Source organism: Megascapheus bottae, chromosome 15 (assembly GCF_031878675.1).
Source record: "Megascapheus bottae isolate mThoBot1 chromosome 15, mThoBot2.hap1, whole genome shotgun sequence".
NCBI classification, from domain to species: domain Eukaryota; kingdom Metazoa; phylum Chordata; class Mammalia; order Rodentia; family Geomyidae; genus Megascapheus; species Megascapheus bottae.
The window spans coordinates 9,384,056-9,406,937 of NC_143523.1; the positions used below are offsets into that span (position 1 = coordinate 9,384,056).

Sequence of the window (22,882 nt, forward strand, 5' to 3'; positions counted from 1 at the left end):
CCTGAGTAGCTAGGATTACAGCGGAGCCACCCGTGCCCAGCTGTACATTGTTCTTGATGGACAATAGAGGAGACTTTCAAGGTTAATACGTACCAGCTTGGTGCGCCCCTGAGAGCCTGATAAGAAGGCACCCAGTCAGGACTAAGTATGGAGGGTCCCATGCGCTGCTTACCTCCGCCTATGGAGGAGGTGGGCTCACAGGACATGTGGGTGAGGACCTGGGGGTGGAGGGGAGGAGGGGGGCGGCTAGGGGGCGGGGATTGGTACATCGGGGCGGGGTCTTCGGAGGCTGGGAACGGGAGTCCGGGGCGGGGCTTTGGAGCCGGGGCGCAGGCGCACGGCTCCCTCCGGCGGCAGGAGGCGGGGCCGGAGCCCAGGCGCACGACCAAACGCGCCGCGGGGGCCGACCGTCGGCCTTGTTTTCCTGGCCCCACAGGCTGGCTCCCGCTTCTGCGGCCGCCACTGAGACACCCGGAAGAGGAGGAGGAAGTGCAGGGCCGGCAGCTCCCATCCAGCAGCGCCCGCCGCCCCTATGGAGCCCAACCTGCGCTTTGGCCTCTCCACACCCCAAGTACGCCCGGGCCGACGCGCTGGGGGCTGGGCGGGCGCGCGGCGTCAGGCTGGCCCGGGTGACCTGGGCAGCCCACGTGGCTGCCCGTGGCCCCCGATTCCTCCTCTCAGAGGAGCTCGGGAGTGCGCATTCCTCGCCCTCCCACCGCGGGAGGGGACCGAGCTTGCGGTCACCTTCCAGGCGCCCTGACGGAGGAGGCCCGGCCTCCCTGGAACCTCGGCCTGCGCCGCCGCTGCGAGCCGCACGCCGTGGGGAAGCGGGCCTCCCCGGAGCTCAGGCCTCCCCCCTGGAAAATCCCACGCTCACTCGGCGAGACCCCCTGCTAGGGGAAGAAGTCGCGGGCCACGCTCCCCGCAGCAGCGCCCTGGGTACCGCCGACCAGCCATCTACCATTTTAAACATTGAGTAAAGCCCTAGGCCCGTTATCCTAGCTCCTCTGAGGATCACGGTTCAGAAGCCAGCGCAGGCAGGAAAATCTGAGATTTAACGCCACCTAACCACTAAAGAGCTGGGAGTAGAACTGTGGTTTAGATGGTAGAGCACTGGCCTTGCGCACCAAAGCTCAGAGATAGGGCCCAGCCCCAGAGTTCCAGCTCAGGACTGACGCACACACACTAAAATGGCAAGAAGAAACAACTAAGAATAGTATATTAATTTTTAATAATTTTAGCCTATGGCTTGCCAAATAGTAACATATCAGCATATAATCTAAAAACAATGAGATAATTTCCACCTACTATTGCTATACTCTTTGAGGATCCGCTGTGTGACATACAGCCAGCCCATTTAGGCTTAGCCTGGCCCCATGTCACAGCTCAGCTACTTGGAACCAGGCATCCAGCACAGTTCCAGTATTCTTTTGAAGATCATGACTTACGTAGGGCCTTTTGTAGCAGTGGGATGTTGAGATGGGCATCTTAAGTGGTTCTTGTGGTGTGTTGGGGTGGGGGGTTTGTTGCAAACCAGACTGGTCTGTGGTACTGAGATCTTACTGGTCTGTTTACCCTTAGTTACTAGTGTTAACTATCCCTGAGAGCCAGGAAATATTCTGAGGCTGTGGAGTTCATTGCTTCAAGTGAAATGAATGTAGGTAGTTTGAACCCCAAAGACTGGGCTTGCAACCCTCAACCAGAACCCCTTGAGCACACTCAGGACCTCTTGTCAGCTTCAGCTTCCTCACCTGCAAAATGAGTCCAGCACCCATGCCGTAAGCCTAGCTACTCAGGAAGCTGAGATCTGAGCGCCAGAGTTTGAAGCCAGCCCACACAGGAAAGTCCTCGAGACATCTACTTTCAATTAACCATCAAAAAGCAAAAAATTGAGCTATGGCTCAAGTAGAATTTTAGCCTTGAGCTAAAAAAATAAATTCAGGGACAGTGGCCTAGGACAGGCACACACACACACTTCTCTGAGAAGATTCTAGGAGTTGGTTCAGGTGGCTCTTGTAATCCTAGCTACTCTGAAGGTTGAGAGCCGAGGATTGCAGTTCAAAGCTAGGCAGGACAGAACAGACTGGGATATTCAAACTACAAATGAAGGTAGATAAGTGAATTGTTACTACTGTCTTATTAATTTCTCTGGTGCTTTTCTCCTACTTTAGTCTTTTATTCAAAGATTTCTTCACTGGACAGAATTATTAGATCCTGCAAATCTGTTCATTTCAATTGTAAGTATTTTCTTGTTTTCAGAGATAATTTCACATTTTATATTGAAACTTGAAGATTGTGTACCTTTGGAAAATAGTGCATGGTGTGTGTGTGCATGTGTGTGCATGCATGCACGTGCATGCATTGCCACCCTAGTCTAGGTGCTGGTGATTCGAAGAGAATAAAAACCATTTTTTCAGCTGGCCAACGTGGTACACATCTATAAAGTCAGTATTTGGGAGGTAGAAGCAGCAGCAAGTTCTGAACCTGGGCTACAAAAATGAGATCCTGTCTCAAAACAAGAGCAAAGGTCAGGGATGTGGCTTATGTCTGTGATTCAAGCTACTTGAAAGATGACAGTGATCACAGTTCAAGGTAGTCCTGGCAGAAGTTATTAGTAGTCATCTCAGCAACAACAAAAGTTGGGTGTGGTAGGATGTGTCTGTCATCCCAGCTATGCAGAAGGCCTAATAGAAGGAATGAGATTCAGGCTCTCCTGAACAAAAAATGTGTTAACCCAGAGCCCAGAGTTTGGCCTAGTGGTAGAGTGCTTGTCTAGCACACACGAAGACCCGGGTTTGATTTCTCTGTACCACATACATAGAAAAGCCAGAAGTGATGCTGTGGCTCAAGTGGTAGAGCTCTAGCCTTGAGAAAGCCGAAGGACAGAGCTCAGCCCCAGAGCTCAAGCCCTGGACTAGCAAAAAAAAAAAAAAAAAAAAGTGTTGGGGCCAGGAGTTTGGCCTAGTGGTAGAGTGCTTGCCTAGCATGCACGAGGACCCGGGTTTGATTCCTCAGTACCACATACATAGAAAAAAGCCAGAAGTGGTGCTGAGGCTCAAGTAGTAGAGCTCTAGCCTTGAGAAAGTCCAAGGACAGTGCTCAGGCCCTGAGCCCAAGCCCAGGACTGGCAAAAAAAAAAAAAAAGTGGATTTGAGTCAGTGTGACTGGGGATGAAGAACTGCTCTTTGACCACTAGAAAACCTTTAGGGCCAGAATCTAATGGACGCGCCCTTCTTTGCGCAAGATGCTCCTTATAGTAATGTTAGCCATAAAGAAGACTAGGAAACAACCCAGTGGTGATGAACAGAAAAATAAAGTGCTATACTCGTGCAGTGGAGTATTGAGAAGTTCTGGAAGGATGAACTAGTTATAAGAAATCAATGGAAATTTGATGTTCGATGGAGAATCATAGAGCTGAAGATGGATGTAGCTCTGGTAGGACAGGAAAGGGATAAGATGGAGTAATGGTTCCTTTGAAAAGCAAACTGAGGGCCTGGAGTTTGACCTGTTGGTAGAGTGCTTGCCTAGCATGCACAAAGAACCAGGTTTGATTCCTTGGTACTACATACGTAGAAAAAGCCAGAAGTGCTTCTGCTGTAGCTCAAATGATAGAGCCCCAGTGTTGAGAAAGCTCAAGGACAATGCTCAGGCCCTGAGTTCAAGCTCCAGGACTGGCAAAAATAAAGAAAGAAAAGAAAAGAAAAATGAAAAGCAACTATATCCAGATGTTCACAGTTACTAATTCTGGTTGTGATTTTAGTGTATCACAGTTCTGTGTCTGTGTGTGTGTGTAATATATATATATATATTTTTTTTTCTCTCTCTCTCTCTCTCCCACATTAAGAAAAGGAGAGAAGAGCAGGGCGTGGTGGCTCATGCCTGTAATTCTAGCTACTCAGAAGACTGAGCTCTGAGGATCATGGTTCAAAGCCAGCCAGGGCACTAAAGTCTGAGATTCTTGTCTCCAATTAACCACCAGAAAACCAGAAGTGGTGCTGTGGCTCACAGGGTAGGGAAGTAGCTTTGAGCTAAAGAGCTTAGGGACAATGCTCAAGCCCAGAGTTCAAGCCCCTTGACCCACACAAAAAAAAGTAAAAGAAAGGAGAGAAGTAACAAGAACTGAATTGATTAGCCCTAGACATGGGTGAAATGCAGGAATTTCTGGGGGTTCTGACGTGTGCTACCAGGAAAGCAGTTGATGTCTGAAACCTGGAGTTCTGGTGGCCCCAATAAAGCTGGAAGAATCTAGGAAACTAGAGGACCTGTGTAACACTCAGGGCTGTCCTCATGCATATTCTCAGGGAGTGGAGAGCTGCAGTAATATGTTTGGGAGATGGACATGTGATTCCTAAATGCCTGCATAAATCTGATCAATGCTGACTGTTGTTTGATTTTTCCATATTTGATTATAGGAAAAAATAGAAAAATCCAGGCAACTATTGTTCACCAATGAAGATGCAGTCAGAAACAACCCAGATGACCAAAGGGTATGTCTTGTGAGTGCGGGTATACACAGATGTGCAAGTTACCTTCAGATGGTTTTAACTTTGCAGGGAGTAAAATCAGGTGGCATTTTGGCCATTAATCCTGTTATTGGACACACACTGTATAGGGGAACAGCTTAGTAAAACTGGGTTTGTAGGATTCTGTCACATAAACCCGCAGAAGTGTTCTTCCTATGCAGTGAATATAGCTGAGATTCTTTATAGCTGATTCCTGGAACCTGTAACCTCATGGTAAACTCCAGAATTCAGGCAGGCCCTCTGAAGTCAGAATCTACTTTCCATCACAGGCAGTGTTCTAGGACAGGGTTATATTCTTGCCTGTGGGCTCAAATCAAATATTTGTGACTTACCCTGCAACAGAGGGAGATTTCCAGAGCTCACAAACGTCAGTCCCTGGAGGGAGCCCTTGGCAAGTTCACAGTATTTTACTTGGTTTTTCTAAGAACTTCTTGTGGCCTCAGGGTTGACAGATCGACTCGGTTACAAATGATGTGGTCAGTGGTGTACTGTGAACTCTGCACGCAGCCAGCCTGAGCCAGGGGGTAAGCTGGATTCTGGATTTACCTAAAGGATAAATTCGGCATTGGTCCATTCCAAGTTTATATATGGCTTTTTCATATTCTGGGCAGCTTCTTTATAATGATCATTTCCTATCATTAGTTCATTTCTTTATGTGGTCCATTTGATTCATTCCTTTTGATTTGCTCCATCCACATAGTAGAACAAAACCCTGGTTTGCCCTGCCTTCCTGGGAAGTGTCATCAGAAGTAAGACTGCTCATCCCAGTGCTGGTGGCTCACGCCTGTAATCCTAGCTACTCAGAAGGCTGAGATCTGAGGATCACAGGTCAAAGCCAGCCTAGGCACTAAAGTCTGTAAGACTCTTATCTCCAGTTAACCACCAGAAAACTGGAAATGGCGCTGTGGCTCAAGGGGTAGAGTACTAGCCTTGAGCTATAGCTCCCAGGCCCAAAGTTTAAGCAAAGAAGAAGGAGAAGGAGAGGAAGGGGAAGAAGAGGACGAGAAGGAAGAGGGGGGGTGGGGGAGAGAAGGGCTACTCAGTAGTCATGTAATTGAGTGTAGCAAATAAGGCAACCAGTATGCAGCTTTTTTTTTTTTTTTTTTTTTTTTGCCAGTCCTGGGCTTGAGCTCAGGGCATGAGCACTGTTCTTGGGCTTTTCTCAAGGCTAGCACTCTGCCACTTGAGCCACAGCACCACTTCCAGCCTTTTTCTATGTATGTGGTACCGAGGAATCGAACATGGGTCTTTGTCATGCTAGGCAGGCACTCTACCTCTAGGCCAAACCCCCGGCCCAGTATGCAGCTTTCTTAAGAAAGTAAAGCCAGCAGGCCAGGATAGGAATGTCCATGCCACTCTTTATCTCCAGTTAAGCAGCAAAAAGCTGGATGTGGAGCTGTGGCTCAAGAGGTAGAGTACTAGCCTTGAGGAAAAACAAAATCTAGGGATAGCATTCATACCCTGGGTTCAAGGACCAGCACAAACAAACAAACAAACAAACAGCAACAACAAAAATTAAAACTAAAACTACTCTGTGGCCCTTCTTAACCACTCCTAGGCACGTGTCTGAAGTAGTGTGTCAATAGAGATAATGGAATCTCGTTTCTTGTAGACTTAGACACCGTAGCCAAGTTGTGGAATCAGCTTAGTCCTACTACTGATGATTGGATAAAGAAAATGTGCCACATGTATATGGCGTATTATCGGAAGTTTGGCCTAGTGGTGCCTAGCATGCACAGATCTGGGTTCAATTCCTTGGTATCACATACTTATAGAAAAGTCGGAAGTGGTGCTGTGACTCACTGGTAAAGCTCTAGCCTTGAGAAAGCCCAAGGACAGTGCTCAGGCCCTGAGTTCAAGCCCTAGGACTGGAAAAAAGAAAGAAAAAAAAGAAAGAAAAAAAAAAAAAGAAGGAAGTGTCGGGCACAATGGCCTGTAATTGTAGCTACTCAGGAGGCCGAGATCTGAGGATCAAGGTTCAAGGCCAGCCCAGGCACTAAAGTCCTTGAGACTCTTATCTCCAATTAACCACTAGAAAACCGAAAGTGGCTCTGTGGCTCAAGGGGTAGGGTGGTAGCCTTGAGCTGAAGAGCTCCAGGCTCAGAGTTCAAGCACCACAACAGGCCAAAAAAAAAAAAAAAAAAAAAAGCTATGCAAGGCAGGTATGGTGGCTCACACCTGTAATCCTAGCTATTCAGGAGGCTAAGATCTGAGGATTGTGGTTTAAAGCCAGCCCAGGAACACGTGCACACACACACACACACGCACACACATGGAAAGGAAAAAAGGAAGAGGAAGGAGAATGGGAAAAGGAGAGGGAAAAGAGACTGGCTAGGAGAATTCTGATGCTGAACTGTCTTTAAAATCTGCTTATTTTCCCTCTTTTTAGATTAAGGAAGCGTGGAAAATGAGTCTTGTAAGTTTCAGCCCCTTCCTAATTTTTAGCCTCCTATAATAAAAGCAAACATGTAGCTAACTTTTGCATCTGTCCTTTGAAGTCCACCGTGCATCCCGACAGCAGCAGTTTGATCCCTTTGTTCTTCCGGCCAGCAGGTGAGCCTGTGCTTCTGTGCAGAAGTGGGCTGGGAAAACATAGCTGCAAACAAAGAACTGCTTTATTTCTTTGTTCTGTTCCCCACCCTGTCCTTGAGGGGTTTCTTGTCTGGAAGCCACAACTTAACAATAATACTCCAAGGTTATTGGGTTGATAGTGAAGAGCAGGCTGTGGGCCCGGAGTTGAGTCCAGTGCTATGGAAAGATTTGAGCTTTAGGCAGCAGGGCCTGGGCTTGTTGGGGAGCCTGCCCTGATGTGTCAGGTTGGTGATGGTATCTGATGGTTTAGCCCTGACAGCTTGTAAGTGCTGCATGTGTTATGGATACTATGTAGTGTCTTTCTCTGGCTTCTGTCACATTCACTAAGATGCTGGGAGTAACATCCACAATCCTTCAATTGTAAGCCATATATGGGAAATAAGTGTCCAACCATTCAAATTCTACTTCAGCAATTCATGAGAAAGAATAAGGTTAAGTACAGGAATTAATGTTAAGGGGGAAGGGCAAAACCCGGGACAGTGTGTAGAGACTGATTACATACTAAAAGTCTATAGATGTGTGTGTGACAAAATTTGTGTCCGTCGTTACAAAGATCTTGGGCACTTCATCTGAAGCCATGCTTCTAATCCCAGTTACTTGGAAGGTAGTCTGGGTATTGTTTTACGCCTGCACAGGGAATATATTTATTGAGTATTGATCTCAGTCAACAGCTGGGTATGGTGCCATGTACCTGTCGTCTCACTGGCACCAGACAAAAACATGAGGCCTTACCTGAAAATAAGAAGTGAAAATAAAAAGTGAGGGGGGAGTGGAGAAAAAAGAAGCTGAGTGCTGATGGCTTACGCCTATAATCTTAGCTACTCAGGAGGCTGAGATCTGAGGATCAAGATCTAAGATTCAAAACCAGCCTGGGCAGAAAAATCCAGAGACTCTTTATCTCCAATTAACAAGCAGAAAGCTGGATGTTAGCTCAAGTTGTAGAGCGCCGGCTTTGAGCAAAAAGAAGCCAAGTGAGGGTTGCAAGGCAGAATTCAAACCCTAATACTAACAAGAGAAAAAGAAAGAAAATTTCATCTAGAAGGCTGAGTTAGTATCAGTTGACACCGCTTACCGTTAGGGAGAGGCCAGGCCAGGCTGGTGGGTTATCTCCTGATTAGATCTTTCTGTCTTGTGTTTTCATTTTTTGCCATATGCTTATAGTTATTTTGTTGTTGTTGTTGTTTTTGCCAGTCCTGGGCCCTGAACTCAGGGCCTCAGCACTGTCCTTTGGCTTTTTCAAGGCTAATGCTCTACCACTTGAGCCACAGCACCATTTCTGGCCTTTTTCTATGTATGTGGTACCGAGGAATCGAACCTGGGTCCTCGTGCCTGCTAGGCAAGCACTTTGCCACTAGGCCAAACTCCCAGCCGCCTATAGTTATTTTTCTTAGTGACAAGAAATGCCCCTTTGGTTCTGTCCTCTTGGAAAGTTCAGTAGGTAGTGCCATTTTAGGCCTGATCTGATTGTTGGCCCATATTGCTGACTCTGTTCTCTTCTCTCTTTCCAGCTTTGCTGCCCTTAACGGCACCCTTGGTAAGTAAAGCTGCTGCCACTTGCATTAGGTTTGGGCAGATGTCTGCCCATCCACCTATCTTAGCTGTGTCCCTCCAGCCCTGGATCTCTCCCTGTCCCAGGATGGCCAGATAGATGGACTGTCCTGTGATCCTGGCTCCTCTGTCCTCACATTCCCCTTCCCCCCACCATCCTTGAGCTTCTGCATACCACACCTGAAGCACTGTAGGAGGGACCAATGCCCCATAGGATTGCCCATTTTCACTTACTGTCACAAATACCTGAGGTCATCAACTTATTCAAAGAAAAGGTCTCCGTTGGCTCCTGGTTTCAGAGACTTCAGGCCATGGTCCCCTTGGTCTAGGGCTTATAGTGAGACAACAAGCACATGGAGGTAGAAGAATGTGGGAGAGCAAAGCTGCCTCCCTCAGGGCACTTAGGCAGCAAAAGAGAGAGGAAGGTCATGTCTTCAAGGATATGACCCAGCAGCCTGACATTTTCTTCACCTAGTGTCACCTCAAGACCAGGCCTTCATATGTTCAGATGCAACTGAAACGTTTAGAAAGACATTCCAGATCTAAACAACAGTCTAGTCGCTGTCCCCAGTCCTCCCCCAGGACTGTTCCTCACCTGGGGCTGGGAGCTGCCCTCCAGGAAGACTTATTTGTCTAGTGGTGTTTGGGTGTTATTATTCTTTAAATCACATTACAGACCATCACTTCTTTTGCACACACCCCTGTTTGGCTGATGCCCACAGGGAGGTTCTTAGGTGTCCTTGTAGCCGTTAGCTCAGGACCAACTAATTGCTCAACTGAACCGAGGCCAGCCAGGGCCACCTTCCTCCCCTGCCCTAGCTCTAGTGAGTTCCCCTGTGTTACCCTATGTTAGACCTGTGTCACACCTAGAAAGGTTTTTTTCGCTCCTATAACTCCACTCTGCTTTCTTCTGAAAAGCTATATTTCTCAATGATGCCAACAAAAGTAATGGTATCCACGCTTGTACCTCAGGTAAGAATTTTTTTACTTATATGACGACTGGGTTCTGTGGAGCTGGAAGCCACAAAACCACAGCATAATCCCCCTGCCTCATGTCCTGCAGATTTCTTTTTATGGCTACACAACAGCTTTCAACATCATCAATGGCAACTCCAGTTACGTGAGTAATAAGAACCCAGGCAGGGCGTGACTTGGGGTTACGTTGGACTTAGGATTTGTATATGTGTGCGTGTACTACCTCTTGAACTCCAGACCTTATGTCATCCCTTGGCTTTTTCACTTGAAGCTAGTACTCTACTGCTTAAACCACAGCTTCACATCTGACTTTTTGGGGGTTCATTGGTGATAGAGTCTCACAGACTTTCCTGCCTGGGTCTCTAACTCTTTGGCTTTCTGAGGATTATAGGCATGAACCACCATCACCCCACTGTTGTGTTTTGTTTTGTTTGTTGTTGTTATTGATTATCTTTGCAGGGCAAAGACTATCACCTACTAACGGTGTACTTTGGTTTTTCCCTTAGAGTCATAACTGGGTAGAGCGTGTGTTTTTAGGAACGGGAGCATTCGTTTCTTCAGCCGCATTTGGAGTAGGTATTTTTATAACCTGTTGGATCCTTTCTCTTCCTCAGAATTTACTGAGCTTCCTTCTGTCTACAAATGTATGTTCTAACCTAAACAACTTAGAATATATAAGCTGCAAATTTAAATCAATCTATGAGCATATCGCTCAAAATAGTCACATTGTGAGTCCCAGATTTTCAGGCCCATACACTGGACCCAGCATTCACAAGTTCTACTTCCATGTATCTGTACTGAACATGTTACAGCTATAAACATTGCAGTATGATAACAACATACCTCGCATTTACATTGTATCAGGTACTCTTAAGTCATCACAGATGCTTTAAGGTACAAAGAAGATATGCACAGGTTATAAGAGAGAACCCAAGAGTCTGGAGAGCTTGATATCTGTAAGAAGTGGGGTTCCTTACCCTAATAACCACTAGATACTGAGGGACAACTGGAATCGATGGATTTGTTATATAGATTGTGTCTTGCTTTGCATCTCAAGATACTATAATGGTGAGAAATGCAAACTATAAAATCAGTGTAGCTGGACACTGGTGAGTCATGCCTGTAATCCTAGCTACTCAGGAGGCCACGATCTGGGGATTATGGTTCAAAGCCAACCCAGACAGGGAAAGTCCATGAGTCTTATCTCCAAGTTACCACTAGAAAACTAAAGTGGCACTGTGGCTCAAAGTGGTAGAGCAGTAGCCTTGAGACAGAGAACTCAGGGACAATACGCAGGCCCTGAGGTCAAGCCCCCATGCTCACCACCACCACCAAAACATGAGATGTGCCACACACCTAGAACTCCAGCACTTGGGATGCTAAGGTAAAGAAAACCTTGAGTTTGAAGGCCAGTACAGGCTACATAGTAAGATGCTATCTGTGACCATGGACAGAAGGGTTAATTAACCGCTTTAGGCCCTGTTTACTCCTGGGCTAAGCAGGAAGACACACACATACATACAAAAATGTGTTGTAAGACATAAACACATGCATGAAGACTTTGCTACACAGGAGGCTGAGAGCTAGAGATCAAAGTTTGAAACCAGCTCAGGCAGGAAACCAAAAAATCAGAAGTGAAGCTATAGCTCAAGCAGTAGGGCATCCACTGTAAGCAGAAAAGCAAAGGAACCGTATCCAGGCCCTTCGATTACCTAGTGCTGTCACACACCTGAGAGTAGCAACCACAGTGTGAGCGGAGGTGGGAACTAATTGAGCTAGCTTTGTCACTGATGTGTTGCTCACCCTACCCCAGTGATGTTTCTCTTTTATTTTCTAGTTGTTCCCTCATTTGATTCAAATAAAGTATCCTCTGAATAACCCTTTGCTCCAGAGAGCCTTATTGCTCATATTTTTCAGTGAGTATAAAGGGCAAGGAGTGTGTGGTTGTGCTGCTGTCTGGATCTTCCTCTGTCCCCTGAGACTTCGGATGCCATGACTGTCGACAGCTGTTGATGTGCATTCTCCTGGGCCCCAGGCTCAAATTGTGTTTTTGACTGGAGACATGACAACCTCTCAGTTGTCAAAGGATGATCACAAAAACACAAACCTAGAAACAAATTTATTTCTTTTGTTTATTGACTTTTTGTCTATCATTGGACTTGAACTCTGGACCTTGAACTCTGGGCCTGGGTGCTGTCCCTCAGTTCTTCAGCTCAAGGCTATTGCCCTACTCCCTTGAGCCACAGCACCACTTCCAGTTTTCTAGTGGTTAAATGGAGAAAAGAGTCTCATAGACTTTAGTGTCTGGGCTGGCCTTGAACCGCAATCCTCAGATCTCAACTTTCTGAGTAGGATTACAGGCGTGAGCCACCACACTCAGCTCTGGTCAAGCAATCTTAAGCAAAGATGGGAAGTATATTTCAAGGATCTTTGGGTTTCTTGTGAATCCTGTCTGGGAGTCAAGACCCAAGACTAAATGGCTAATAGCTCCAATTCTGCCTCCACAGTCCCAAGGAGAGAGTTTCGTTTTCTGGGCCCCAGTCAGACACTGCCTAAGAGGGGCTTGAGGTAGACAGACCTTATAGAAAGGTGTTTTTAGCCAGTGTGGTGGCTCACACCTGCAATCCTAGCTACTCAGGAGGCTGAGATCTGAGGATTGTGGTTCAAAGCCAGCCCTGGCAATACAAAGCCCTGAGACTCTTATCTCAGGTTAACCTCTAGAAAATGGAAAGTGGGGCTATGGCTCAAGGGTAGGTTGGTAGCCTTGAGCTGTAGAGCTCAGGAACAACGCCCAGGCCAGAGTTCAAGCCCTATGATCCCCCACCCCCCACACACAAAAAAAAGAAAGAAAGAAAGAAAGAAAGAAAGAAAAAGATGTTTTGCTGGCCTGAAACCCATCCTATGTTCTCTTTCTCTACAGCTCAAGCCAGTGCAGTGAATGTCTTTGCATCCCGAAGTTTTGAGCCCACTCGCGGGATTAAGGTCATGGACAAGGAAGGCCGTGTTGTAGGCCTTTCCAGAAAAGCTGCGGAAAAGGTATGCATTAGGCTGAAGGTATGCATTAGGGTGAAGACATCACTTGCTCGATGTGTAAGCACAGAATGGGATTTTTCTGTTGGAAAACCAATCACACATCCACATCTGCCTTTACTTTTTTTTTTTTTTTTTGCCAGTCCTGGGCCTTGAACTCAGGGCCAGGGCACTGTCTTGGGGTTTCTCAAGGCAAGAGCTCTATCACTGAGCCACAACTCCAATTCTGCCTTTTTGTATGTCTGTGCTACTGAGGAATCGAACCCAGGTCTTCGTGCATGCTAGGCAAGCACTCTACCACTAGGCTAAACTCCCGGCCCTACTTTTTTTTTTTTTTTTGCCAGTCCTGGGCTTGAGCTCAGGGCCTGAGCAACGTCCTTGGATTTTCTCAAGGCTAGAGCTCTACCACTTGAGCCTCAGCACCACTTCCGGCTTTTTTCTATGTATGTGGTACCAAGGAATCGAACTCGGGTCTTCATGCATGCTAGGCAAGCACTTTAACCACCTGGCCAAACTCCCGGCCCCCTACTTTTTTTTTTAACCTTTCTTTTTACCTTTCTTTTTTTTTTTTTCTTTTGGTGGATCATGGGGTTTGAACTCAGCCTGGGTGCTGTCCCTAAGCTCCTCAGCTCAAGGCTACCACCCTACCCTTGAGCCATAGCCCCACTTCCCATTCTCTAGAGGTTAATTGGAGATAAGAGTCTCAGGTCCTTTTGTGCCCAAGCTGGCTTTGAACTTGGATCCTCAGATCTCATTCTCCTGAGTAGCTAGGATTACAAGCGTGAACCACCATACCGCCTCTTTTTATCTTTCTTTGGACCATCATCCCTCCTTGTGCCAAAAAAAGAGTCTGCATTTCCCCCTACACCCTCCCCACCCTCCCCACCCCCGCAAGTCCTGGAACTTGAACTCAGGGTCTGAGCACTGTTCTTAGGCTTTCCTCAAGGCTAGCATTTTACCACTGAGCCATAGCATCACTTCTGGCTTTTTCTGTGTATGTGGTATGGAGGAATTGAACCCTGTTTTTTGTTATTTGGGTTGTAGGACTTGAACTTGGTTAGGGCACTGGTTTCTCAAGGCTAGCACTCTACCACTTTGAGCCACACCACCACGTACAGTTTTCTGCTGGTTTAATTAGAGATAAAAATCTCATAGCAGGCCAGGAATTTGGCCTAGTGGTAGAGTGCTTGTCTAGCATGCACGAAGACCTGGGCTGTATTCCTCGGTACCACATACATAGAAAAAGCCGGAAGTGGTGCTGTGGCTCAAAAGGTAAAGCTTTCGCATTGAGAAAGTCCAAAGACAGTGCGACTGAGCACTGTATTTTATTTTATAAAAATAAAAATCAGGCCAGGAGTTTGGCCTAGTGGTAGAGTGCTTGCCTAGCATGCATGAAGACCCAGGTTCGATTCCTTGGTAGCACATATATAGAAAAAAGCCAGAACTGGTGCTGTGGCTCAAGTGGTAGAGTTCTAGCTTTGAGAAAACACAAGGACAGTGCTCAGGCCTTGAGTTCCATCCCCACGACTGGCAAAATAAAAAAATAAATAAAGGGGTCAGGAGTTAGACATAGTGGTAGAGTGCTTGCCTAGCATGCACAGAGACCTGGGTTCAATTCCTTTGTACCACATACATAGAAAAAAAGCTAGAACTGGTGCTGAGGCTCAAGTGGTAGAGCTCTAGCCTTGAGAAAGTCCAAGGACAGTGCTCAGGCCCTGAGCTCAAGCCCAGGACTGGCAAAAAAAAAAAAAAAAAAAAATCATATCCTGGACCAGAGTTTGGCCTAGTGATAGAGTGCTTACCTAGCATGCACGAAGACTCAGGTTCAATTCCTCAGTACCTCATACATAGAAAAAAACTGGAAGTGGTGCTGAGGCCCAAGTGATAGAGTTCTAGCCTTGAGAAAGTCCAAGGACTGTGCTTAGGCCCTGAACTCAAGCCCAGGACTGGCAAAATAAATAAATAAATAATAAATAGATAGATAGATAAATAAAATAAAATAAATAAAAATAAATTGCTCATTGTAGTTTAGTGCTGGATGCCAGTGGCTCACACCTGTAATCCTAGCATCTCAGGAAGCTGAGATCTGAGGATCCCAGTCTGCAGCCAATCCAAAAAGAAAAAGTCTGTGAAACTTATGGGGCTTGAACTCAGCCTGGGCGCTGTCCCTGAGCTCTTCAGCTCAAGGCTACTGCCCTACCCTAATTGGAGATGAGTCTCAGGTCCTTTTGTGCCCGGGCTGGCTTTTCTGTGAGACTCTTATCTCCAGTTAACCAGAAGAAATCCAGAAGTGGAACTTTGGCAGCATATACAAACCTATATATGTGTGTGTCTAGGAATAGGTTTATGTGTATATAGTTGGATGAATTTCTGTCAGCTCTATAGTTATGTGACCATCGCCCTGCCCAATATTAGAACATTTCTTTACAAGCTTCCTATCTGCTCAAGTAGTCAGTCTTTGCTCCCAACCCACGCTCTAGGGAAACACTGTCTATCTTCCTACTTTTGCCCCTTCTAGAAATTTCATATAAATGAATCATCCAGTAGATTTGTTTGTTTGGGCCATTCCTAGGGCTTGAACTCAGGGCCTGGTGCAGCCCTTCAACTCTTTTTGCTTAAGACTAATGCTCTATTACTTGAGCCACAGATCCACTTCCAAGTTTTTGGTAGTTAATTGGAGCTAAGAGTCTCACAGACTTTTCTGCTTGGGCTGACTTAGATTTGTAATCTTCAGATTTCAGCCCTCTGAGTAGCTACGTTTATAGGTGTGAGCCACCTGTACCTAGCCCCAGTAGTTTTTTTTTTTTACTTTTATGGCTCATCCATCTTGAACCACCACCAGTGTTTTGCAGTTTTCCATCTTTACTTTCATGTGTGAGAGAGACCTTTTACAAACCAGGCAGTGGATCATGGGGTCGGGCTAGTTTGTGGCTACACTGAGCCTTGACTGGACCCGTGTTTGATTCCTGGGTGTCGGTAATGCTGAGAATGGCTCATAAAGCTGGAGGACAGAGTGAGAGCAAGTGTTTCATTAGCCACTCGTTACCTAGCCCTCCTGCCTGCCAGCTGCCATGTTAGGTTCCAGGGATCTGCGCTCTCCCCTGTGAGGGGCCTGCTCCCTCAGGCTGTACAGCCTGTGACCGGGGGAACCGGTGAGCCTTCCTGTAGCCTTTTTCACAGGGGAACCTGGTTTCTTTCAGGAGGTTGGTTGAGGGTGAAAGAAAGGATTTGATGATCTGCTTTAGGGAGGAAAAAAAAAAGTTGGTCTTTCTCATAAAGAATAAAGTGTTTACAGCTGTGCGTAAGCATGCGCATTCTTTTACCATGTCCCTGTTGCTGGAAGATCTATTTTCTTTGGGTAAAATTTCAGAAACTGCGTAACCAGCAGTATCTGATTGTAATAGGGCACCTTGTGTCAGCTTTCAGGAGGACAGCGGCAAGGCTTTCCCCACTGGTCACATCAGCCGCATAAGCTCCTGCAAGTGGCCAGGCGTCATCCAGTACCTCTGGATGATGGGTGTCCTTTGGGGGTGTCTTCCCCTCTCATATGGGCCAGACAGAGAGACACAGCCTCGCCCATCAGCGTGGAAACCCCGCAGGCTCCGCAGCGCCTGCTTTCTTCCTAACAGCATTGTTCTCCTGAAAGCGTGGTTTGAAATGATCCTCTGGCCTCTTCCTATTCGTGTTCAGGGAAAGGCATTCTCTCCAGAGGGCCTGGCCAGGTCTGAGCTGGAGTGCGAGTGTCACAGGCTGTCGGATGCACAGTGACATGAAGGCAGCACCTGGAGCACTGGGGAGGACGTGGGAAAGACGGATGTAGGCCAGTTCTAGGAGCTGGGAAACACAAAGGATACCTGTAAGGGTTTTGTTTTTTGTTTTTCTGGCAGTGCAGGGCCTCATGAATGCTGTGTAAATGTTCTACCTAAGCTCTACCTCAGCCCTCAAGTGTCAGCCTTCCCACCACCCGCTGTGGGGATGGCATGGAACCCAGGGCCTTGCACGTACAAGGAAGGTGCTCTACCACTGCACCACACCTCCAGCCCCTGCCTGCTCATCTTGCTCGTGAAGTCATAGCTATCTGACCGGAGTCTGTAAAGTTAGTATGTGAGGCAAGAGTCCAAATTTCTCAAGTCAAGCACTGGTGTTAAGCTCATGCCTTAAATCTTGCCCACTCAGGAGGCTAAGACATGAATGATCTCAGTTCAAAGCCTGATGAGGACTGGGAAGGTGGCTTAGTGGAAGAGTACTTGCCTAGCATGCATCAGGTGCTGGGTTTGATTCCTCAGTACCACGTAAACGGAGAAAGCAGGAAGGGGCACTGTGACTCAAGCACTAGAGTGCCAGCTAGTGTTGAGCAAAAGAAGCTCAAGGACAGTATGCAGGCCCTGAGTTCAAGCACCACAACTGGCAAAAAAAAAAAAAAAAAAAAAAAAAGTCCATGTGATTTCTACCTCCAAAGGAACCAGCAAAAAGCTAGGTTGGAGGCATGGCTCACTGATAGAATGCCAGTAGAGAAAAAAATAATGCTAAGCAAGCTGGACAAGTGTGTGAGGCCTAGCATTCAAACCTCAGTGCTGACAAGGTAAAAACGAAATTCTCTTCACTCAAAGTCCCTACATTTCTCTCAGGAAGGAGACATGGTTTGTACCTTTAATTCATACAGCAAATTGATGCTGTATGAATGTCTTATTATATGAAAAAAGATATAGTATAGAAAAGGTGGGAGAATGTTATAAACTATAAATATATACTTATGCAAAATACAGTTTTATAGCAAACTTCTCTGACACTTGGCTTCCAGTGGCGTCTACCATTAACAGTGTGGGAATGACTAGGATTGGATTTAAGGTTGGAGGCCAGTGGCAGAGGCCTAGGTGGAAGGAAATGTGGAGCCAACTTCAATGGCAAATTTCATGTCTCCTCCAAGGGGTTGTTCTCAGTAAGGCTTTATCGCAATCCCTAAGCGATGGGTCATTTGAGAGTGGAAACCACAGCTGAGTCGGTACTGTTGCTTCCAGCCCCAGACGCCTTCCCTGTCCTCACCCTTGGAAAGGCCCCAGGACATGTGCATCCCTTGCCAACACGTCTTGCTGACATGTTTTTTCAGTGTGGATGGAAGATCCCCAGGCTCATCTCACTCCATGTATTCAACTGCCCCCCTTTTTTTTTTTCATTTTTGCCAGGCTGTTAGGGAAACATCGTTCTCCAGGGTGGTGCTGGTTGGGATCTCAGTTTTGATCCCGGAAGTCTTCATCCACTTTTACAAAAGGTAAGAGAGATCCTTCTTGTAGGTAGGAGGGATCATGTTAACCGTTAAGACCCTTAGAAAGCTTGTGGAACACGTGGGCCGGGAGTTTGGCCTAGTGGTAGATTGCTTGCCTAGCATGCATGAAGACCCAGGTTCAATTCCTGGGTACCAAATACATAGAAAAAAGCCGGAACTGGTGCTGAGGCTCAAGTGATAGAGTTCTATCCTTGAGAAAAATCCAAGAACAGTGCTCAGGCCCTGAGCAAAAGAAAAAAAAAAAGCTTGTTGGGATACAAACCTAGGGGGAAGGGTGTAAAGAGGGGGCTGCAGTTACCTTCCTAAACACTTATTTTACGAAGACCAGAAGACATCAGGAGAGGTACTCACAGTTTCCTCATGGGCATGAAATAATCTAGAAGCTAACCGAGCTATCAGTGATCTCAAAGAAGCACCATTCCAGAACTACAACATCTGTGCTGAAAACCTTGGTAGATCTCCTAACTCAACTCCCTCATTTTGCATCAGAAAAAACACAGAGGGTAGATTTGCCAGGGTCTGCAGGTTTGTCAGTGGTGCACACAGCATGAGATATCTTGGGTTTCAAACCCCTGGAGTTTTTCACTCAAGGCTGGTGTGCCACCACTTGAACCAGTTTTTTAGTGGCTAATTGGAGATGAGTCTCAGTAATTTCCCTTTGGGACTGGCTTTCAGCTGTGATGCTCAGATCTCGGCCTCTTGAGTAACTAGGATTCCAGGCATGAGCCACCAGCTCCTGACTCATCCACCACTTTTGAACTACAAGGTTTTGGACAAGTTGCTTACCTCATAGCCATGTGTCCATTTATTTATTATTTATTATTTTTTTTTGTGGGGGGCGGGTGGTTCAGTCGTGGGGCTTGAACTCTGGGCCTGGGCACTGTCCCTCAGTTCTTCAGCTCAAGGCTACGATCCTACTCATTCAGCCAAAGCACCACTTTCAGTTTTCTAGTGGTTAATTGGAGATAAGAGTCTCAAGACCTTAGTGCCTGGGCTGGCTTTGAACCGCAGCCCTCAGATCTCAGCCTCCTGAGTAGCTAGCATTACAGGCATGGGCCACCGCACTTGACTGTGTCCTTTTCATTTGTGTAAAGCTTATGATCACACAAACCTCACACACAGGACACAGGCTGTGGGTTGTGAGCCACAATGGAGCCACGTGCACACACACACATACACACATGCAGCTTTTAGGACCTACACCAGTGGGGCAAAGGGTCACCCACAAAAGAGGCCGAAAGTCGGTGTCTGTTGTGAACTCTGCCTTATCTCTTACAGGACCCAGTTTTTCTTGCAAAATCCACCATCATTATGGGCTGCCAAATTATCTTGTACTATCCTGGTGATGGGACTCATGGTGCCGGTATCATTTAGCATGTTTCCTCAAGTTGGACAGGTGAGTGTCCCCACTTCATCTCCAGAGTAATGGATCTATCACATATTTATCAGGGTACAGTGATTATCATTAGTATTATTTGTCAGTTGTGGGGCCTGGGAGCTGTTCCTGAGCTCTTCAGCTCCTTCAGCTCAAGGCCATTGCTCTACCCTTTGAGCCACAACACTACTTCTGGTTTTCTGGTGTTTAATCATGAAAGAGTCTCACAGACTTTAGTGCCCAGGCTGGCTTTGAACTGCAATCTTCGGATCTCAGCTTCCTGAGTAGCTAGGATTACAGGTGTGAGCCACTGTACCGGGCTCAAAAGTTAAGAAAGTGGTGCTATGGCTCAAGTGATAGAGCACTAACCTTGAGAAAGTTCAGGGACAGTGCCAAGACCCTGAGTTCAAAAAAGATGGAGAGGGGCTGGAGATGTGGCTTAGTGGTAGAGTGATTGCCTAGCATGCATAAAGCCCTCCGTTCAGGGTCAATTCCTCCATACCACATAAACAGAAAAAGCCAGAAGTAGCACTGCAGCTCAAGTAGTAGAGCAGTAACCTTGAGCAAAGAGAAGTTCAGATACAGAGCTTCAGGCTCTGAGTTCAAGCTCCAGGACTGGCAAAAATAAGTAACTAAATAAAAATAAAAAGATGGAGTATGAGGGGCTAAGAGTTTGGCCTAGTGGTAGAGTGCTTGCCAAGCATGCACGAAGACCTGGGTTCGATTCCTCCATACCACATGCATAGAAAAGTCGGAAGTGGTCTTGTGCCTCAAGTGGTAGAGCTCTAGCCTTGAGGAAAGCCCAAGGACAGTGGCTCAGGCCCTGTCAAGGCCCAGGACTGGCAAAAAAAAGATGAGTATGAAATGGTTAGGTTTTTTGACAGTGTTAGGGTTTAAATTTAGGTCCTCAAGCTTACTAGGTGGTCAGTACACTTGGTGAGCATGCCCTTATCCCTTTATTTTTTGTTATTATAAACATGATATACAGAGGGGTTACAGTTACATCATTCAGATAGAGAGAGCATTTCTTTTGTTTTTGTTTTGCCAGTCCTAGTGCTTGAACTCAGGAGCTGGGCACTGTCCTTGAATTTTCTCAAGGCCACACTCTGCCAGCTTTTTTTGTGTATGTGGTACTGAGGAATTGAACCCAGGGCTTCATGCATGCTAGTTGAACACTTTACCACTAGCCACACTCCTGACTCCGAAAACATTTCTTTTTTTTCCCATATATCTTTTATTATAATTAATAGAAGGGTTACATTATATTCACCAGGTAGAAGGTGCATTGTGTAGTTCATTTTCAACATAGTGTCTGTGAGGACCACAGCTCTGCTTGTTTACTTTGTTCCTCCATTTCTTTTTCTTTTTTGGTCAAACGCAGGGCCTGGGTGATGTTCCTGAGCTGTTTTGCGCAAGACTAGCACTCTACCACTTGAGCCACATCGCTTTTTCTGGTTTCTGGTGGTTAATAAGAGAAAAGAATCTCACAGGCTTTCCTGCCTGGGCCGGCTTGGAGCTGTTATCCTCAGATCTGTCTTCTGAGTAGCTAGGATTGCAGGCGTGAGCCACCATACTTAACTGTCAAGTTTGTGTGTGTGTGGTGGTTTTTTGTTGTTGTTGCTGTTTTTGTTTTGTTTTTTTGTCCAGGTGGGACTCAGCCTAGGATCCTCCTACCTGCACTTTCTAAGTAGCTGGATCCATGAGAGTCCACCATCTACCTGGCATCTTGCTTGAAATTGGGTTTTTGTAACTTTTTTCCAGATCAGCTTTGAACCTCTCTCTTCTCAATCTCTGTTTTCCAAGTAGCTAGGATTGCAGATGGAGCCACACCACCAGGCCCTGTTGTTTAACTTCTAGGGCAGAAGTTTGTGCATACAAATATTAAGAATTTCATTTTGGCTGGGCGTGGTAGCTCACACCTGTAATCCTAGCTACTCAGGAGGCTGAGATCTAAGGATCAAGGTTCAAAGCCAGCCTGGACACAAAAGGACCTGAGACTCTTATCTCCAATTAACCTGTAGAAAATGTCAAGTGGGGCTTGGCTCAAGGGTAGGGTGGTAGCCTTGAGCTGAAGAGCTCAGGGACAGCGCCTAGGCCTAGTTCAAGCCCCAAGACCCACAAAAAAAATAATAATTTCATTTTGCTTTTCAGATACAGAGCAGAAAGCTTGAAGAAGAGATTCAGTCTTCTACAGAAGAAACAGAACTGTTCTATCACCGAGGAGTGTAGGCTATTATTTTAGGTGAATTTATCTGGCTCCTGCCTAGAATCCTCCCTCCCTTCGAGATCTCGGGGAGACCCTGTGCAAAACAGACTCACTTTGGAGCTGGGTTCTCAGGCTGGAAGGAGAGGGTCAAGAGAGTACTAGCTGGCACCGATAGGCTGGCTTGTGAAAAGATACTGTGAAATACTAATAAACATCTAAAGCTGAATGTTACAAAAATTACAGGCAAAGGTTGCTTCTTGCTCATCTCCAGATAAGCAAGCAGCTCTGCAGAGTCCAGGAGGGCCCGCCCCAGTGCATGCCATTTCCTGCTCAGCTAGACGATTCCAGATAACCAGTGCCCACCTGCCACCTCCCCTGTCTCCTCACTCCCTGTTGCCTCCTTCACTGGGTCAGCTACAGCCACTGTCAGCAGCAGTTCTTCTTCATGGCCCCATCCCTCCGGTGCTCATGTCCCTGTTCTGCTGTTTCTGTGGTCCCCTGTGTCTCCAGCCTCCCTCTCCGTTGGCTCTTCCCAGCCATTTGCATAAAAAAAGCAACAAAAGCCCTTCAGAGTCAGACTTGGCCGGCACTGAGACCCCAGTGGATTGGTCCAAATTATTATTATTATTTTTTTTTTTTTGCCAGTCCTGGCTTGGGCTCAGGGCTTGAGCACTGTCCTTGGACTTTCTCAAGGCTAGCACTCTACCACTTGAGCCTCAGCACCACTTCCAGCCTTTTGCTGTGTATGTGGGGTACCAAGGAATTGAACCTGGGTCTTTGTGCATGCTAGGCAAGCACTCTACCACTAGGCCAAACTCCCGGCCCCTGGTCCAAATTATTTTGCAGCAACTCGTTCCCCACCTGTACCCCATCCCAAAACTACACTACCATGCTAATGGGCCCCTACACCCGTCCTGGCTGTAAGCAGCAGACTTCTTTTGACCATTAAGGCGTCCCACAGATACAAAGCCGGCCCACTCACACCTGGACTCAGCTCCCTTGTCTGGTACCACTGTTGAGAATGGTGCTGCTACTTAACCACATCAGACAGTGTTAGGACACCCTTTCTCCACCTCTTTCTACAGGATGCCTCATCTTCTCAACTGTCCAGAAAACCTTGGCCTTGGCTGCCATCCAGCTCAGTGCAATAGCGCCCCCTGCTGGTGCTGCTCTTCACATACCTGCTGACAAAATTGAACTGGGCTCTCAGGGCTAGGTGACCAAGTTGATTCCTCACTTGGTCCTGGAGAACCCTTACCTTTCTTGGTAGTTTCCTTTCCTGGTTCTGAACCAACATCTGGTTTTCCACCTGGGCTATGGGCCTCTCTGGGCCTTCCCATAAGCTGTCC

The 22,882-nt window shown here is 46.7% G+C and overlaps 1 protein-coding gene across 2 annotated transcripts; it reads left to right on the top strand.

Moving 5' to 3' along the window:
• The first annotated feature begins 374 nt into the window (after nt 1–374).
• On the top strand, nt 375–21,770 carry Sfxn4 (sideroflexin 4). Of its 2 annotated transcripts, XM_090345765.1 has the most exons (14): nt 375–571; nt 2,172–2,237; nt 4,413–4,487; nt 6,913–6,939; nt 7,022–7,076; nt 8,624–8,649; nt 9,582–9,635; nt 9,727–9,783; nt 10,145–10,210; nt 11,476–11,554; nt 12,559–12,674; nt 17,852–17,937; nt 19,231–19,348; nt 21,479–21,770. In XM_090345765.1, exons 1-14 carry the CDS (start codon nt 533–535, stop codon nt 21,554–21,556), a joined length of 942 nt encoding a protein of 313 aa, XP_090201891.1. In that variant the 5' UTR covers nt 375–532; the 3' UTR covers nt 21,557–21,770. The 2 variants fall into 2 exon arrangements, with proteins under 2 accessions (XP_090201891.1, XP_090201892.1); XM_090345766.1 differs by lacking the exon at nt 9,582–9,635.
• The last annotated feature ends 1,112 nt before the right edge of the window (nt 21,771–22,882 follow it).

Bases quoted from the DNA above. Each gene is read 5' to 3' on its own strand.
- Sfxn4 (XM_090345765.1), top strand. From the start codon at position 533: ATGGAGCCCAACCTGCGCTTTGGCCTCTCCACACCCCAA. The intron at 4,488-6,912 runs GTATGTCTTGTG...CCCTCTTTTTAG, and splicing joins ACAACCCAGATGACCAAAGG to ATTAAGGAAGCGTGGAAAAT. The intron at 17,938-19,230 runs GTAAGAGAGATC...TATCTCTTACAG, and splicing joins TTCATCCACTTTTACAAAAG to GACCCAGTTTTTCTTGCAAA.